We start from the raw sequence: 19,628 nt of genomic DNA, 5'->3' as shown, positions 1-19,628 counted from the left end.
CTGGGCTTAAAATACAGCCATGTGTCGTCTCACAATGGGGATATGATCTGAGAAATACATCATTAGGCAGTTTCATTGTTGTGAAGAAAACATCATCGTGTGTGTTTAAAAAAGACAGCTAAGATGTCACTTGGGGAACGACCATCATACGTGTGGTCCACCATTGACGTTAAATGTCGGTATATGACACTTGGCTGTACTTAATTTTCTCTTGACTGAGAGATGGATGTGAATTGTTCCAGGTATTTTAAAATCAAAATGATTTAGAATGTTTTGCTGTTGTATTTATGAGTTAGAACTCTGCAATTCATTTCCTTTTTTTTTTATAAACAAATATTCAGTTGACATTTATTTACTAGAAGGACTTCATTTTCTCAAACTCATGATTTTGATCCATGTAGCCAGAAGATCAGAAATTATTATTGAAGATCTATTTTTAAAGTGTTCTCTCCTCTATGATTCTCTGTCATGCAGGTTACAAGCCAGGCTGTTAGAAAGCACTTTGGAAAGAAGATGTAGTTCTCCCTAACCTGTGGGCTCTGGCATTGCTTGCCCTTCTTGGATTCCCCTCTGTTTTAATGATGGGCAGGCTATGGCACTATTTGCTTTCTCTCAAGTATATTTTACAGGCTTACTTTATCCTTGGGAACATTGTGGATCAAAGTTTGATCTTTTGTTTTGCAGGCTCAAAAACAACTTGATTTTGACAAGACTCCAGAAAGCTGATTCACTATTCAAATATTCATGATGTTTTAATTTACAATGGGATCTGTGTAGCTAAGGAAATGGACTAGTTGCCCACAGAAAGTAAATTTATAGGTTCACCTTTTTTTATGATAAACCACAAAGGGAGACAAAGTATAAGTTCTGCAACTGTATAATGTTCTTATATTATTTTTTAAAAGACAAACTTTAATTCTTGAAAGATTTTTTTTTAATATGAGCTATTTGACAGCACATCTTGATTTTGCAGATGAGAAACTGGAAACCTGAGTTTTCTCTGTATCTTGGTAGGCTGGGACTAGAGTCCAGATCTCCCAGGTAGAGATTTATGTAGTCTTCACAAGCCCTCCTGCCTCCCGGATCCTGGAGTGGCTCTGGGGGTCAGAGGTTGGAATTAGAGATGGTCCAAATTCTTTAGCAACTGTACAATTAAACAGGAGGAAAAAAATACCAAAAAAAAATATTTCCATTAAACTTAAATCATTGGATAGAGCCCCTTTCTCTCCACTTTGGGGAAGGGGGAAGTAGTGTATTTCTAAATTAAAAAAGGAATAGGCATCAAGAAATAAAGTATCTGGGTCACTGGTCAGAGAGGAAGAATCTACAAGCTCGTTGGCTATCAAAATGATCATTTGTCATTGTTTACCAAATACTTTCCTTTAGAATAGAGTGTTGACTTTAACTACTTACATTGATATCAATGTGGCCTTAATTAGAAGGCCTTTCAGAATTTCAGAAAAATTTGAGTTTTGTGGTTACATTTGAGTTTCATAGTACATTTATGAATCAGAGTTTAGGTTATTTTTGAAAAGACTTCAACAGGTTGATTCTCATCATTCATTATTCAAAGGCATTTATTAAATAAATGACTGCATTAGGTTTTGAGGGTTCAACAAAGTAACGACAGGAATGATCACAAACAGAATGCGTGAATCACAGGCTGCGTTCTACTGTGGGTGGCAGATTTGAATAAAGTCATCACACACGCTTTGTAACAAACTGATAAGTTCTACAAGAGAACCCTACAGGGTGCTGTGGAAGCAGAAAGAGGAGGACGCCATTTAATGTGGAGGACCGGTAAGGAGCAAGATCACCAGGCCCAAGCAGGAGTATCTGTCCTCAAAGAGGATTCCAGGCAAAGAGGACAGCACTCTCAGTACCTGGCCACCCTGCCTGTGTAATAAACATTCATGAATGATTTAATAAATCAATTTGCAAAGGCCTCAAGGTGGGGAACTTGAACTGAGAATTAGGGTAGCTGGATTTGGATGAGGAGGGTATCAATGATGGCCTAGGAAAGATGGATGGAACCCAGCTCACACAGCGGCACACGTGTTAGGATTCAGGCCTTTATCCTCAAAAAAATGGCTATTCAATAGATGATCTAGTGAATGGAGTTACATCTTCTGTTATAGACTTATTGCAGGAGAGGGGGTAAGGAGAGCAATGATATAGAGATTGTTGTCTGGGTGAAGGTGTGAGATGATGGTGATTTTGTCTAGCATGTTAGCAGAGTAACTAAAGACAAGTTGAAGGTTCAAGCGAGATTTTAGAGATGAAATTCACTTGGCTGTTGATGAGTTGGATTTGGGCCCACAGGAGGAAGGAGAAAGGGGTCATCACAAGTGTCTCAGACCATCTTAGTGACATCACTATCTGTAAATGACCTATCTGGATCTTCCTACCTCCACTAACACTACTTCTGTACCCATGCCTCTAGTCCCATCCTGAACTTGTCCCACTCTGTCATTAATCTGAGCTAGTTTACTACTCAAATGTAAAAGAAGCAAAACCCCCTGTGCTTCAGCCACTCCACACCCAGGTTTCCAAGCCTGCTAAGGAAAATCACGCTCTTAAGGAAGCACTCTCCTGGAAGTTCCAAGCCCCTCTGAAGGCTCATAAGAGGAAGGATGATAATACTTAATAGAATTGTTGGAAGATTTAAACAACAAACAATGATTGCAAAGTCCCTGTTATGGTGCATGGCACTTAGAGAAATGTAATGAGATAAAATCCACCTTTCCTATTTTTTTGTGCTGCTTCTTATATCTTATATATTTGGGACTCCCACTAATCTAATAATTGGGTGTTTTTCAAATTCAGCACTTAATTTTTTGGATTTTTGTACAGTGGTTGTACAATCACACAACATACTAAAAGTATGTACCTGCCAAGTATGGTGGCACACACCTGTAATCCCAATGGCTCAGGAAGCTGAGGCAGGAGGATCGTTCAAAGCCAGCCTCAGCAACTTAGCAAGACCCTGTCTCTAAATAATATATAAAAAGGGCTGGGGATGTGTCTCAGTGGTTAAGTGCCGCTGGGTTCAATCCCTGGTACCAAAAGAAAAAAAAAAAAAATGTGTGTGCCTACAATCAAGTTAGCAATAACTACTTATAGTTTCAAGAAGATGTTCCTTCCCTAAATTATAGCTACCTTTAAATAAAAACAGGTAAATGCCCATTATACCACTAACTTCAGCTTCAAATACTAAAGATTTATTAAATGAGAAAGATCTAAATACTAGTATCTCAAGCCTATTAATTTCACATCTATGTGTTTGGCCTGTGTCGTGGGTCTTGCAGGAATGGTCACTACTTCTTTATGTGCAGGCATTGTGGTCTTCACACAATGCAAAGTGCCTCATGCCTTTTGCAATGGTGACACAGACTCACTAAATAAATATTAACGTATTGTTTTTATTAACTGTATGAACATTTTCTTATACAAATCTAGACTGTTTCCTTGCATTTTAAAGACTTTTTTTCAGAAAACATGGGGATATTGTTTGTCATATAAATTTCACATTTTTATTTGTCCTAAAAATTACAGCCTACATTAGCATAATTTTGCAGAATATACATTCTTTAATGAGGGTGGTGAAATTTAAGGTCAAGATATAAACCACTCTGTGCATGAAAGACTTACAAAACTACATTAAGGAAACCAAAATTTGGAGTTTGGAATTTAGTTCCTTAATTTTAGAAAATTTTCTCGTTTAGACATAGCAATTGCCTTATATACTTAAATTAAAATTGTTTAAATTTAAAAAATAGTAAAATATGACATAATTTTACAAATACTCCTCAGGGCTTTAAACACACACTCACATTCAGAATTCAGCTTTTATTTCCTGTCTGGTAATACACCTTCCATCCCCTTCACCTATAGGTGTTTTTTAATTTCAATTTAGCACCTATAAAAATCTGTGACTATAATCAAAGAGGAGAGATTAATCCAAAGAAACACAACATTGTGTTCTTGAGGAGGAATCACACTTAAGTGTTGGCCTTACGTTTGCTACTTATTTATTTAGAATGTATCACAGATTTCACGTTGTAATTAATAAAATTTGACTTTTTTTCTCTTAAAAAATATTGTGATTATATACCTTCATACCCTTATTTACTTAGGATCTGTCATGGAAACAACTGCCAAAGATAGCACTCCAATTTAAGACCCCCAAGAAGGTCCTGAGAATATATCGTAAGGACAGGGTGCCAGATGACACAGTTAGACCCATTTCTTAGTGAAAAGTGAGCGCTTAAAACCTAGGAGCTCCCAGATTTTCTTGCCCTCGTTTTTCTAGGCTATGTAGAATAGGCTTTTTGAACTTCATATGTTCACTCATCTCAACAACTACTTATGAGAATCTTAGTATTTCCAGGGCTTTCTGCTGGACTTAACAAAGTGAAGAAGTCCAATTTTCTTGCTTGAAGTTGATGCACTGTGGTGTGATGCAGGAGAGCAGCTGGCAAACTGGCAGTTAGGAGGCAACAGAACAAGTGCTGGGAAAGGGGCTGGGCTCTTAGGTAGCTCAGTGGTAGAGCACCCCCCCACCCCCAATACCCAGTGTTTGAAAAAATAGTAACAAAGTAAGTTCTGTAAAAGGCTAGAGCTCTAGGATCAGGGATCAGGTTTCCTAAACCAGTACAGGATGGTGGGATGGCCAGAGAAACATCCCCACATCCTAGAGAAGAAGCTGAGACAGAACCAGTTAAAGCAGGACCAGCTGGGTTAGGGGAGGAAGATGAGGAGAGGCAACAGCAAGTCCACAGGGCAAACCCAAGGAAATGAGGCCCATATGGAGGAAATGAGTGTGGCAGGTGGTTCAGTACCCCAAGAGTGGAGTCTGATGCAGAAGTGGTGGTGACAAATGTGAACCACACCATAAAAGGCTTTTTAGTGGGTTACACTAAACCCTTCTGTACTCTGAAGGTGTTGGGGAACCGCTGCGGCATTACCACCTCCCTCCACCTCTCTCTTGGAAAATGACTCGACCTATGTGAAGGAAAAGAGCTGCCAGTGCCTTAAGGAAGAGAGAGGGTCAAGAACTGCATTCAGAATCACACTTACGGCAGCGCAGTGCCTTGCTTTGCTTTCTCTCCCAGTTCTGGGAAAGAGGTGGTTCCTAGCCCTGTAATGCATTTAAATATCAAGATCCGCTTGGCCTTCTGGTGCTTCCTTGTGCTTCCTTCCTCAGAAGCAACGGCCTCCTTGACTGGCAGGAATGTGATGAAGTATAAGGAAATAAATCCACCACATAAAGAATGAGGTCAACTTTGTGCAAATTCTTTTGCCGTAAAAACAATATCACCTTATCTTTACGAAGAAGGTTTACAACTTGCAAATATGTATCTTACCTTTATTTTATTTGAGCCTCAAAAAGGTACATTGACATAATTGGTATTTATATTCCCATTTTCTAATGAAAAACTGAGATTCATAGAAAGTATTGCTCAATATAAGCATGTTTAGCAAGCGGCAGAACTGAGATTCATTCCCAAAATAACTGACTTTAAATCCTGTTCTTACAAGAGACTGGCAATTTTCAATGAAGAAAATGGACCAAAATCCTTAGATTTTTTTGTTTTTGTTTTTGTTAAACTATCAATTACAAGAATTGATCACTCTATTTTCTTAAAGATTAACAGATAATGAATAATGTCCTAAGACTCCAAATATAAAGCAATATAATGCCTGTCTTGCTGACTTTATTTATCTTGGTCTAAGGAAAAGAAATACTCTATTTAAATTTTTTTTTTTTTTTAAAGGGAAACAATTGATTTGAGGTCATGGTACATAAAAGAGGTACTACCAAATATTTAGCCAGTGATATAGTCCCACATGCCACTTTTTACAAAGTTTAAAATTTCTGCTGAGAAAGAAATTTGAGAGCGAGACCAACCTCACGGTAGGCATTCTGGGCTCAGGACTACATTTATGTACCTCATCTTTTGAACACCAGCATAAGCTGTTTGAAACAGACACCAAATCTCTTACTTCATTTTATCAATCACAGGATCCACACAGTAAACACAAACTTTTAAAGAATAGTATACAGTGACATTTTCTCAAAGAAAGATAAAATATTTGGAAGGACGTCACTAAATTGGGCAAGGTCTTCTCACTGGACCCATCTTCCTTTACTGATTTCCTCTGCAAGCAGTGATCTGAAGTCTGGGGAGCAGAGGAGCTTCTGGTAGCCTCCAAGCTTTAGACAGATGAGTGGGCATAAGATGTTCTTGTTGCGGAAAGCTCAGTCCTTGTCCCTGATGCCAATCCAGTAACAAGGACACAGTTTTGAGAAAAGAAAAGAGGTTTATTGCTTTACTAGCAAAGGAGAAACACAGGGGATTGCTGTCCTGAAGACTGATTCTGCCCATCATGGGGTACAGGGAGTTTTTAAAGAGGTGATTCAGGGAAAATGAGATTAGAGAGGAGAGATCAGGAAGGAGAAGGTTAGGGAAAAGAAGATCAGGGAGGAGAAGTTTAGGGACAAGAAGATCAGGGAGGAGAAGTTTAGGGACAAGAAGATCAGAGAGGTCAGGGAAAATGTTGGGAAAAAGAAAAAAAAAACAGGTAAGTTTCAAAGACACAGGGGATACAGTCAAAGAATCAAGTGAACCCCTGTTACACTCTGAAGGCAGGACATTGTTCTCTGCCTGTCTGGAGCCTGTAGTGCATATCCCCTGGGACACTCAGCTATTACACATTAACTTGATGGATGCCCCAAAGATAGGAGAGAATTTAAATTGCACATCATCCTCATGTTAGAGAGCTGGGTGAAAACTGATTTTCATAAAAATGAAGTTGGCAGCTCTGCTTTTAAAATGCTGGGGCCTCAGTGAGCATTTGCTAGTTTGCCATGGTCATAATACACGGTCATCTCTGGTAGCATGAAAGTGTTGCCGAAAGCTCGGTCCTCATCCCCAATGCCACTCCAATATGGAGGACACAGTCTTGAGAAAAAGGGAAAAGAAGGTTTGTTACTTTGCTCACAAAGGAGAAATACAGGGGACTTCTGTCCCAAAGGCTGTGATTCTGCCCATCAGCAGGAACAGGAGGTTTCAAAGAGGTGACTCAAAGGCTACATTTCAAGTGTTCTGTGTTGGAGTTGTAATTCACTTGTTAATTTGAGAGATAATCATTCCTGAGATCATCTGGTCCCACCCCAAAAGTCTGGATTACTTCCCTCTTATGGTGGGAGTGTACTCAGGAACAGAAAAGTCTGCCTGGGATGGGGAAGAAAGGTAATCCTATTTCCCCCTGGGATTGGGAAGGGGAGAGATTAGGGACGAGCAGGGAGAGGAAAAGAAAGAAACATGTCCATTTTAAAACTAAGTTGCAGTGGCAGAGCAGCAAGCACTATATTCAAAACATAAAGTGGACACTGTTACAAAAGAATAAAAATAAAAATAATAAAAATAAAATAAAAATGAATAAAATAATAAAATTTAATAAAAGTGCTGAGTCAATAGGCTAAACCCCAAATCCCAAGCCAACCAGAATGTTCACAGGCAAACTAGAATCTGAGGTTACCCTAGCAGTTACCAACTATAAATCTAACCTTCGGCTCTTATTCCAAAAAACTGCTTACATATGAAAACAATAAGAAAACATTTCCTTACATAATTAATGGGTTGGGGGGAAAAAAGTCTCTAGAAATTGTAGTTTCAAGGAAGTTTACATCCAATATTGAGGGTTAAGATTTGGTCTAAATATTTTTTTGGTTTGGTTTCTCTGTTATTTTTTTTTTTTCCCTTCTTCCACAATAAATATGATCTTAGTTTTTTTTTTTTTTTTTTTTTTTTTTTTTTTTTTTTTGGTACCAGGGATTAAACCCAGGGACATTTTGCCTCTGAGACACAGTCCCAGATCTTTTTATTTTTAATTTTGAGACAGGACCTCACTAAGTTGCTTAGGGCCTTGCTAAATTGCTGAGACTGGCCTCAAATTCTCAATCCTCCTATTTCAGCCTCCTAAGTTACTGGAATTACAGGTGTGCACCATTGTTCCTAGTGTAAGCTTGGGGGCACAGCTAGTGGTCAAGTAAAATCGGACAGAAAGCAGTCCAAGCAAGCTTTATTAGAATTTGGCTCTCCTGAAGAAAGTACTGTTTGGAGGGTAAAGAGGGGTGGGAGGGGTGGGGGGAAGAGAAAAAAAAATAACAGAATGAATCAAACAACATTACTGTATGTGGATTTATGATTACACAAATGGTATGCCTTTGCGCCATGTACAAACAGAGAGGCAACATGTATCCCATTTGTTTACAATAAAATAAAAAAAAAAAGAAAAAAAAAAGAGTGGTTTATCTTGAAAAATATTAAAGAAGCCTTGTATTTTTATTTAAAAAAAAAAAAAAAAAAAAAGAATTTGGCTCTCCTGCAAAATTCCCAGCTCCATATCCTCCCTCCCACCCCCCCACTCCCGCCCCACTTCAGGTCAGGGTAGGGAGCCAGAGAAATTGCATGTGGCCCTGGCTGCTGGCAGTCTTTATGAAAGGGCAGGGGTCCTGATGAGTGACAGGTGGAGGTAAGGGTCAGTGGAGTTTTCCTACCCGTTTGATTGGTCGTGGTGTGGCGCACTGCCCTTTGCCTCAGTTGCTCCACTCTGTCATATAGTCGCCCAAATTCCAACCTAACACCCAGTCTTAAATTTTGATTTTTTAAAATTAAAATATTCATAGATTTTTAGAGTTTTGCTTTATTATTTTATTTTTTATTTATTTGCATTATTTCATACTGTCAACACAGAAATCCTAGTATTATTTTCCTAATAAGAAAATTGCAACCAAAAGATCTTCAATGACTTGATACTACAAAACAAGCTAATAATCATAAAAGAGCATATGAAAACAGTAACATAATTTTTTCACAATACACATTCTAATTCTTAATATCTGGAATTATTATTTATTTCTGATTAGATACTATATTTTCTGAAATCTACCAATGCAGAGATTCCAAGGACTGTGATACCTGAAAAAATATTTAGAAAGAATTGCAAATTAAGTTTTCTTAAAGTTGCAATAATACAAACTTCTGACCCCAGGATTCCCCTGCTTTAAGAATTCCTAGATTAGAAAAAATTTTGAAGTCCAAACTGGCAAAATTCTGGGAAGCCTCAGTTGGTGTTGTAGTGATAAACTTCTTATTTTCCCAGTGCCTAATTTATACCTGTGTGTTTCAGTGTGGTAACTGTGGAGGTCCATATTTCTACCAAAGTCTACATGGACCATATCATTGTATATAATTGATTCATATGAGAATGTTTCTAAAACAAAACCATTTAGATCATCTTTGATATTTAATTTTCATTATGATTAAATCAGTACTTGCCTGAAAGAGTGCTAGATCTTCTTCTTCTTTTTTTTTTTTTTTTCCTTTTAAAAGCAACATAAAAGTTTTAGGAGTTCAGTATATGCATCTTTAGCTGACTAACTGCCTTCAGCAGCTTGTGAACAGGAAGAAATCAGGATTATCAAAATTGTGCCTCTCCAGAAGAGATGCCAGTGTCCGATGTGACGTTAAAATTTACAGGAAGGCACACCCACATTGGTCTTGCATGGCAGAGAACACAAGATATTCAGTGTGACTCAGTATTCTCTTCAGATGGAGCACTTGACTCAGTTTGTAGTTTAAAGGACTTGAACTCTGGGCTACACAGTCTTTTGCTCTAAATAAGAAAACTCACAATCAAAGTGGGTGAGGCAGAAGGAGCAAAATATTCCCACAAAGTGTCAACAGTTACCAAACTGGGTGCTCTGGTGTCCTGAGTCGGGTTACTCTCCTAACCTCCAAGGACTTTTTCCTTGACGCTGCCACATACTATATATTTCAGTCTATTCTCATCATTCTCTCTGTTGTAATTTTGTTTTTTCCATATGGATCAGTTGCCTCTGAAATGAACAAACTCTTCTTTCTCTTTCTCATTGATGTCTGCTCTTGACAATGCAGGCCACCTCATCCTCCTGGAACAGAATCTTCTCTTGACTGCCCTGATATAATTGTGGCTGTCCTTTTATCTGACTTGCTGGACAAGTTGGTTGCTTCTTGTTTACTTCTCTGATCATTCTTCCTGTTCATGTCCTTCAGCTGTATTTAATCCTGAGCACTCAGCTTTTTTCTCCATACAGTGTCTTCCAACCCACCCCACACACACACACGTGCGCACACACACACACACACGTCCGTGTGTCTTTGGCTTTCACCACTGCACAGCTACTTTCCTCACTTAATCTCTGATCTTGCCTCCTCTCCTCATCTCCACTCTGGTACTTAAAATATCTTACATAGTTTCACTTCAAACATGTACAAAATTTAGTTTAGCTTCCATGATAAAGTCGTATCTCATTTCTGTTGGCACAGTGTCATCCAGTTTTCTCCTCTCATCATCATCATCATGGACACTGTTCCTGGGTCACCTCACCCCTATCCAAACAATTTAACTTTCCATAGAATGATTCAGTAGGATATCTGAACGCTAATTTATTTATTTATTTATTTATTTATTTTTATTTATTTATTTATTTATTTTTTTTTTTGGTACTGGGAATTGAACCCAGGGGTGCTTTACTGCTGAGCCATATATCCAGCCCTTCTTTTATTTTATTATTTGGGGTTTCACTAAGTTGCTGAGACTGACCTTGAACTTGTAATCCTCCTGTCTCAGCCTCCTAGAGTCACACTAAGGGTGTGAACCACTGTACCTGGCCTGAACACTAATTTCTAAAACCTTGTTTTCAAAAAGGCAATTTAAAGAATGCTGATTAAAAACCATGTTTTACAATACCTGTACAACTTTAAAATACTTGTACAATTTTAAATTATAATTTTAGTAGTTTCTCTCATTCAAAGCTTACTATTACTCAGTTCTTTTCTCCTCTTTATTAAAACTTTTAAAAATTTATTCTCAGATTTCCAACCTCTTCTACATTCTTTAGTCCCGTCTCAGTACTGTTTGACCTCCAGTCTCCTCAACCCCTCAATCTTACCACCCAACTTGATTTGTACTTCAGAAAATTTTCTATTCTAGGAATTTTCAAAGCAGTAAGTTTCTGGAGTTTGAAGTTTGTATTTCTGTGACTTTTAAAAAACTTGACTTGCAATGCCTTCTATCTTGATGGAGAACTCTGACACCTGATAAGTAGCATCATGACTGATTGGTGCTCCACACTTTGAAGCCTCCACATGGAGAACATGGAGAGACTCAGAGATGAAATGCTGTAACCAAGGCTGGAAAGGAAAGGCTGAAGTACAGGGCCATGTCATCTGGTAGTGAGATTACTGAGGCATGACCTCATGATTATCATGAATATTTATCACAATGGGAACTCTGATCAAATAGTTCTCATGCCCACAATCATGAGAAATATATTCTTAAATTACACATAGAAACCTTGGTGGTATAAAAGGGAGAATATGTTGTCTGCACACTGTTTATGACCAAAAAAAACCTATCAAAATGTTCCTAGGAATTACAAAATTTTAGAATAGACACCTTTTTAAACCTAAAATCTTAAGGCCTGCTGCTACCCACATATTTAGTCATCTACATGACTAAAGCCAGCAGATTTCTGTTTTGACTTTACTAATTCTGATTAGATAAGTTATCTATTTAGATACATTATCTTTTCCTTAAGTTAGTAAGGAATGACAGAAAAACTTGACATAATTTGTCCGTGAATAGTAGGTAATCATTTATCCCATTCAAATCTTTTCAAAAATTACTTGAGCAGTATTTGCTCCCAGAGATTTCTAAGTGTTCCAGTTGTGCTTACTAACCAACAACTACCAAGGTGAACCCACTTGTTTCCTTTCTTTGTATATTTAATGCACAGGTTGGATTCTTATGACAAATAAGATAGTAACAAAAGTAACTTTAAATATAGAACCTGAGCACAGTTTAAAGAAATGAAGCAATTGAAGATGAAATTCCTACTTCTCTCAAGCCTAAAAAGAAATACAAATGCATTTGTCTTTTCAAGTCTGCCTTTGGGATGAGATCCATTGCCTTTGCTGCTAAGTCACTGGTGATGCACAATAGCAGCAGGTCAGCAGCACAAGAGCAGTTGGAAGCCAAAAACAAGGGATCATGGAGAATGCCCAGGAGTGTCAGCCAAGGGGAGGGCAAGGCCAAAAGAAGGTGTAGCTGCAGTCTACAAATCCAGCCCCTGTAGAAGAGCCAGAGACAGCCAGGAAGTCGCCCAAGGGAGGGCTCAGCACACAGAAGCCCTACCTCCAGAGAGACACTCCCCAGAGGAGCAGAGACCTGGCCATCAGCAGAGGCTTCATTCTCCCATGAAGAGTCCTGGCACACGTGACATGTGAAATAGAAAGACTGAGTTGATCCAAAAGTTGTGTTGAACAACTCCTGAAAAATCTGGTTATAGTTTCAAAAGCATTAGAGGACCAAAACCAACGTATGCCTCTGACCTGTCTGTCCTCACCTCTTCTACTCTGTCTCACTGATGAAAATTTAAAACCATTGTCTCTTAACAGATATTTCTTAAGCTCTACCTACATAAATACAAAAAATACAATACAGCAAATTGGACATGGTTTCTTACTTTCTAGAAGTTTGCAGTTTAATAGGAATTACCCTGGCTCTCTGTTTTGTAAATCCCAATTTTGTAATCTTCAAGCTGCAGAAAACCTAATTCCAATGGAGATACCATTTTTTCTGAATGTGTCTGAAGGAAGCAACTGATTCGGAAAGTTCATATTAAACCTGGGCATCCCTCACTAGGATCTGCTAAGCCTTGAAGAACTTGTGAAACGATCGCAGAAATGTAAAACCCAGGTGAATCACCTTCTGCTTTAACCACTTCTCCCCTGACACCACTTTATGTTAAATTTGTGCCATGGTAGTATGGAACTGAGAGAAATTATTGAGATGGCAACAAGAATCTTCTATGCTTTTTTTTGAAGAATATTTGTAAGCCTTTAGACTATTAGGATTTCATTTGTGTTTCATTGAATGTTGGCTAATAGGTTTAAATTTCCAACTCGAAAGAAATTCAGAATTGCCAGGTGTGATGGCACAAGTCTGTACTCTAAGCTACTCTTAAGGCTGAGGCAGAAGGGTAGCAAGTTCAGTTCAAAGCCAGCCTGGCAATTTATGGAGACCCTGTCTTAAAAGAAAAAAAAAAAAATCTGGGGATATAGCTCAGTGGTTGAGCACTCGCCTAGCATGTTCAAGGCCCTCCAATACTGAAAGAAAAAAAAAAAAAGATAAAAAGAAAGGATCAATCCAGATATAATCTAAAGCCTTTTGAAAATATTTTTCATGATTATATTAGGAGCACCAACAAAGTGAAAGAGCAGTACACAAAAAGAATTCTTTTCCTTGTAAATCTTCATGTGATAAGAAATAGAATTATATATGTTCTGCTTCTAAAACAGTTAACCTGTTACTTGGTAGGACATTGTTGTATTCGTGAGCAGCTAGAAAGCAGGAACCAAATGTCTTTTCCCTGTTTCTCAGTGCCTGATGAAGCACATAGAAGGTGATCAGCAATATTGGACAGAACAAGTAAGACTCTAGATTCTCTCTTAGAATTCCTTTCCAGATCACCATACAAAAGAGAGCTCGAGGTCTAACATTGTAGTATTTGGAATGGGAACTTGTTTTTAGTCTGAGGTCAGAAACCTCCACAGCTGAGTACTTTGGATAATGAAGGTCCTTTTTCTATATTTGCCCAGCCTGGGCTGGACACGGGCACATGCCATACAATCTGCATTTAAATATTCTTTCCTTTCCAGTTTAACAGTGTGTGTGTTTCCTGGGGCACATCTAAAAGTTCCAAAATATTTACTGTGTATTTCTATGCTTTTAAGAAAAAAAAAAATGAAGTTTTCACATGCAAGTTATTTTCAGCAGGCAGTTCCTTTCCTGAAGCACAAAAGGCTAGATATAAAAACAAACAAGAGAGAGAATGTACAGTTTTAACAAATGGGTCCTTAGAGATGAGTTTTAAAGCATGGGTTTTATTTCCTGATCCAACTTTTACCCTATCACTTCACAGCACTTAGAGAAATCCTGAAATAAATCAGTAACATTTGCACAGTTTTTAAGGCTGACAGTTTAAATTTTTTCCTGTTTTGTCTATTGCTGTGGCCAATGCAATTAGGTCATAGCCATGTGAAAAGTTAGTCGTACAAGAAAAATTTTGGATGTGTGTGAGTGTTTTCAGGAAGATTTGCTTCTACTAATGCAATATCACTGGGACATGAAGCTAATTCACTTACCCTACATAACTTAGAATATTAACATTGTTTCCAAACGAAATTTATTTCCTAAATAATACAAATATCCTTCCTAATACAAAGGGAAATAAATGCTTATATGGTGCCGAGAGAAATTGCTTTTTAAAATAGTTTTAGCAGATAACCATTGATTTTAATTTAATTATGCAGACTAGCTGTCAACCCAAGAAGGGATTATTCTGATAGAAAGGAGAGAAAGGCTTAAATTATCACAATATTCCAGAAATGGCAGCAGAGATCAAATGCTAGTATGCATACCTTCTGGACTGTCCTCCAATTTCATTTTACATAAAATTATTTACAATTCTTAGGCCTTGGGTGTTTTCTAATAGACTTTTTACTGTTTACCCATAGATCCCAGGTTCATGGTACTGGGGATATAACTCAGTGGTAGAGCATGTGCTTAGCATATGCAAGTCCCTGGGTTCAGTTCCCCAAATGGGGGTGTTGGGGGTTCAGACCCACAAGTATATTGTCGCTTCTACACTCCTAGAAATATTAGCAACCATGGAGAGTACAGATTGATATTTATTCATGTTTTTGAAAAATCTTGATGTTAACTCTTTAGTTGTTAATTAGCTGCATGTCTTGAATGTATCTCTATGGATTAATTTAAGAAGTCCACATCCGAAACTTAAAACACCAGGATGAACAGATACAAAAGGCACAATTGAACACATTTATTGGCTGAGTGTAAAGGTCAAAATTACCAAGCTTTATAGAAGCACCATTACAAGTATACAGTGGATCCCTTGTAGAAATCATGAAGGAGAGCCAGTGTGTGGAATGTCTAGAACACAAATGCAGAATGTGAGCTGCTATCTGTGACGTCAACAGAGTCATTGTCAAGAGTTTGATCAGATTGTGAAGGAATTTAAAGGGCTAGCAGCTCTCGAAGAATGCACAAGATAGCTTTATTATCCTTACATAACATGTACTGAGAAGCAAGTCATGCTAAATATTAAGCAACCCAATGAATTCCTGAGTCCCTACCCAGTTATTGTATTTCCAAATAAGATAAGTAAGTGAGACACACAAAGGGTGTCAAGAAGCTTGGTTAATACTGACCTTCCAGATATTTATAACGTGAGTGGAATATTTGGTATTCTCACTTCGACCACTTTACTGGGAGAGAGAAAAGGAAAGTGAGATAGATGGGAAAGATGGTCATTTTACAGAAGGTAAGTTTTGCTTTCTTTCTTTCTTTCTTTCTTTCTTTCTTTCTTTCTTTCTTTCTTTCTTTCTTTCTTTCTTTTTTTTCTTCCTTATTTACAACTTTATTCTTTCATTAGCAACCTTGGAATGAGAAGTACACATCAAGACTCAGGGCAAGGCAGAGATCCCCAAATACCTTTTTCCCTACCTTTTTTATAGATGTTACAGCAGTTTAAAACAAGCCAGACCCACTGCAGCTCTTTCTACAACCTAATCTCTACATCCGAGTCCCAATCAGTCACATTGACTGGAAACTGGCTTCACTTCATCTGAGGGCCTAATTGAAGGGGATGCATGGCTTTCTCAAGTTTGAGCATTCCTGGCTTCTGCCACTGGTGCTGCCACTCAGCCAGGGACTGAAGCATCCACTTGGTCTGGAACTTGGATGAGCTGGAGCTATAAACCATAACCTTGGGACAATCTGAAGATTCCAGAGCCTTCTGCTGGAGCATGGCCTTGCTTAACTTGTTGCTCTAAGGGATTTGAGATCTGTGCAGGCTAAGCAGGGCTTCCAACAGTTGCATTTGGACCTGGAACACCTCTGAATCTCTCAGGTCTTCTGGAACTTTCACCCTCAGTAGGATAGCTTTACATTTTGGAAGCACTCCCATTTGAGTCCCTGGAAACCTGCGGAGGCGAGTCCTAACTATGCCACGAGGTTTGCTTTCTAAAGTGAAATGTACAGAGCTAATCAGAAATACTTCTGCCATTCTACTTTCATGTATTAGTAGGGCTTATGTTTTAACCAAAATAAAGAGATGGTTTATCAGTGAAAGGTGAGTTCTCCTAAAGGACATTGATGAACGTTTTGTGGCATTTGGATTTACAGTGGCCTCTTGCTAGACTGCTAACATGTTCTAGCATTCTTGGCTATTGATAGAATTTAGAGAACATTTGTAGAAAATCAGTTTTGCGTGCATATGTGTTTATTTGCCACTGGGATGGCAGGACTTCCTTTGACATACTAATATCTTTTCCTCTTGCAGGGACTTTATGTTTTTGTGGTCTATTTCATTCTACACAACCAAACTTGTTGCCCTATGAAGGCCAGCTACACAGTGGAAACGAACGGCCACCCAGGACCCAGCTCAGCCTTCTTCACCCCAGGGAGTGGAATGCCTCCTGCTGGGGGGGAAATCAGCAAGTCCACCCAGAATCTCATCAGTGCTATGGAAGAGGTATGCTCCGCCCCGCTCTTTGAGAGCTTCCCATGTCAAAAAAAGTGTAAGATAAATGATGCTCCATCACTTTTATATCCTTTACCTACTGACATCCTCTACTCTGTGGTCCTTTCTTTCCTTACTGTAGTGGTAACATAATTGTTACCTAATTCTTCTTCTTTTTGCTGTGAGCTATACTAACTAGTAGTTTATACTTGGAAATCAAAGAGAGCAAAATTTGACATCTCCTTCTTCAAAATCTTTTAAAATTTGACATGGCAGTAAGTCTGCTTAAGAAAGAGTTTATAAAATACTATTCCTCCTAAAAATACTTTTTACAGTTTCTCTCCTTCACCCATTCAGCTCACTACTTCAATCCCAACAACCCAGCAAAAAGAAAATGAGCTGAAACTCCTTTCACCTTAAAGATCAGAAAATGTTTTAGAATAAACACTCAGAAGAGTGCTTCTGTGGCTCTTCTGGAAAATCCAGCCAGGATTTCCTCTTAAAATCTACCTCCTGCAGCTCTCTGCTTTCTATCCACATCAGTTTGATTTCCTGGTCTGAATCACATTGCCACTAACATATCATTAGTGCAGCCCATAGCATGGGGACCGCTGCTCAGATTTTAAGGCAAACCTGGATACATTTGGCCAGGAAGAGATGATACACATCCCATGACAATGTCTGCAGGGTCTGAGATGTGCTCGGCTATCATTCCTCATGTAGCACATAGTGCCCTCTCTGTATGCAGTAGCCAAGGAGAATAGCACTTGTCTTTGCATCCTGCAAAATATAAGGAAACCAAGATACATTTGTTTGTAAGGAAAATAATTTATCAATCAAGTAATAGGATGGAGATAGATAGATAAATAGGTAGATAGATGATCTACCTTCCCAGAAACCTTTTTTGTCCTCCATGGCAATGTGGTAAGTAATTTTATTCATGTCAGGTTAAAATTAAGGTAAATGAACACAAGTCAAATTATATATATGCATATTGATAGATATACATATATATGTATATTTATACACACACATATGTATATATATATATATGTTAATATATATGTTAGTTTGAAACAGAAAATTTCATGTAAAGAATTATTAACTAATAATAAGGAAACAGTAAAAAGGTGAGTGCCAGGGCTGAGGGTATAAAAAACAGGAGGTTATTTTGATCAAAGGGTACAAATTTTAGCTATAAGATGAGTATGTTCAAGTATAATATTTAAAAATTGAGATGACTATACCTTTAAATATTAAGAAATCCAGTACCATTTATTTATCCCAAAAGTTCTTAAAACAGAATTATTTTGTCAAAATTGACACCAATAAAAACATTTTATTATGAACAGTTAAGAAATGAATCTTCAAAAACATTTTTTTGGTCTTTGTGAATGCTTAGTTAATCTAACATTTGTCTAATCTAACAGATATGAACTGTCTTATAAAACAGCCATTATCTACAAGTGGATATTTTAATTTAAACTAAAATGTTAAAACATTAAAGATTCAATCTATCTTTTACCCTGTCCACATTTTAAGTACCTAACAACCATGTGTCTGGTAGCTTTAGGTGTTGGGGAACATAGATATAAACTACTGTGTCATGGCAGAAAGTTCTTTTGAACAGTGCTGGTCAAGATGTTCAGCTTCATATTGGAAAATTTTAAGGAGACTTTTTTTTTTTTGTCCTGGGGATGTAACCCAGGGGCACTTTACTACTGAGCTGAAACACAGCCCCAGTCCTTTTTTTTTTTTTTTTTTTTTGAGGAAGAATCTCACTAAGTTGCTGAGGACCTCACTAAGTTGAGGCCTCACTAAGTTTTGCTGAGACAGGCCTCAAACTTTTGATCCTCCTATTTCAGCCTCCTAAGCTGCTGGTATTGCAGGCATATACCACCAAGCCTGGCTTCATTCATTTCTAAAGTCCTCTGGTCACTTTTCTCAGTTAAAGAACTCTTCAGTCTCTCGGAGAACCTTGTGATGAAGGAACTGAACAGATGCTTACAGAAGAAGAAATACTATCTGTCCACAAATATATGAGAAAATGTTCAATACCTCTAGCAATTAGAGAAACACAAATCAAAACTAAGATTTCATTTCACTCCATCAGATGGCAGTTATCAAGAATATAAGTAACAATAAATGTTGGCAAGGATGTGGGAGAAAATGTACACTCATACATTGCTGGTGGGACTGCAAATTGGTGCAACCACTCTGGAAAGCAGTATGGAGATTCCTCAGAAAACTTGGACTGGAACCACCATTTGACTTACTTATCCCACTCCTCAGCATATCCCCAAAGGACTTAAAATCAGTATACTACAGTTATATGGCCACACCAATGTTTATAGCAGCCCAATTCACAATAGCTAAGCTATGAAACAAACCTAGGTGCCCTTCAATAGATGAATGGATAAAGAAAATGTGGCACATATATACAATGGAATATTACTCAGCCATAAAGAAAAAGGAAATTATGGTATTAGCCGGTAAATGGGTGGAACTGGAGACTATCACACTAAATGAAATAAGCCAATCCCCCAAAACCAAAGGTCAAATGTTCTTTCTGATATGTGGATGCTAACCCACAGTAAGTGGGGCAGAGGGAAGAATAGAAGTTCACTGGATTAGATAAAGGAGAATGAAGGGAAGGCGGGGGACGAGAACAGGAAAGACAGCAGAATGAATCGGACATAACTTTCCTATGGTCATATATGAATACATGAACAATATAACTCTACATCATGTACAACCACAAAAATGGGAAGTTATACTCCATTTAGGTATAATATGTCAAAATATATTCCATTGTCCTGTGTAACTAAAAAGAACAAATTTAAAAATTACAAAAAAAAAACAAAAAAACAAACAAACAAAAAAAAAAACACCTTATTCTGTTAAGCAGCAGCTGCAACAGTCCAATTCCTGGGCCGGAGCCACTGCTAGAGTGTTCATTGGGGCGTTGCAC

General features: G+C 37.9%; 1 protein-coding gene across 1 annotated transcript in view; it reads left to right on the top strand.

The window, feature by feature from the left end:
- The window catches only part of ADGRV1 (adhesion G protein-coupled receptor V1), a gene marked incomplete at its 5' end in the record, with an annotated part of 585,014 nt that overhangs the window by 553,935 nt on the left and 11,451 nt on the right, over nucleotides 1–19,628 (top strand). Inside the window, 1 exon segment of the mRNA XM_079143469.1 lies at nucleotides 16,478–16,669. Coding sequence (XP_078999595.1) covers nucleotides 16,478–16,669 — 192 coding nt within the window.

The sequence above is a fragment of the Sciurus vulgaris genome (assembly GCF_902686455.1).
Source record: "Sciurus vulgaris genome assembly, chromosome: 6".
In the NCBI taxonomy this organism is placed as follows: Eukaryota; Metazoa; Chordata; class Mammalia; order Rodentia; family Sciuridae; genus Sciurus; species Sciurus vulgaris.
This window is presented reverse-complemented; position numbering and strand designations above follow the sequence as displayed.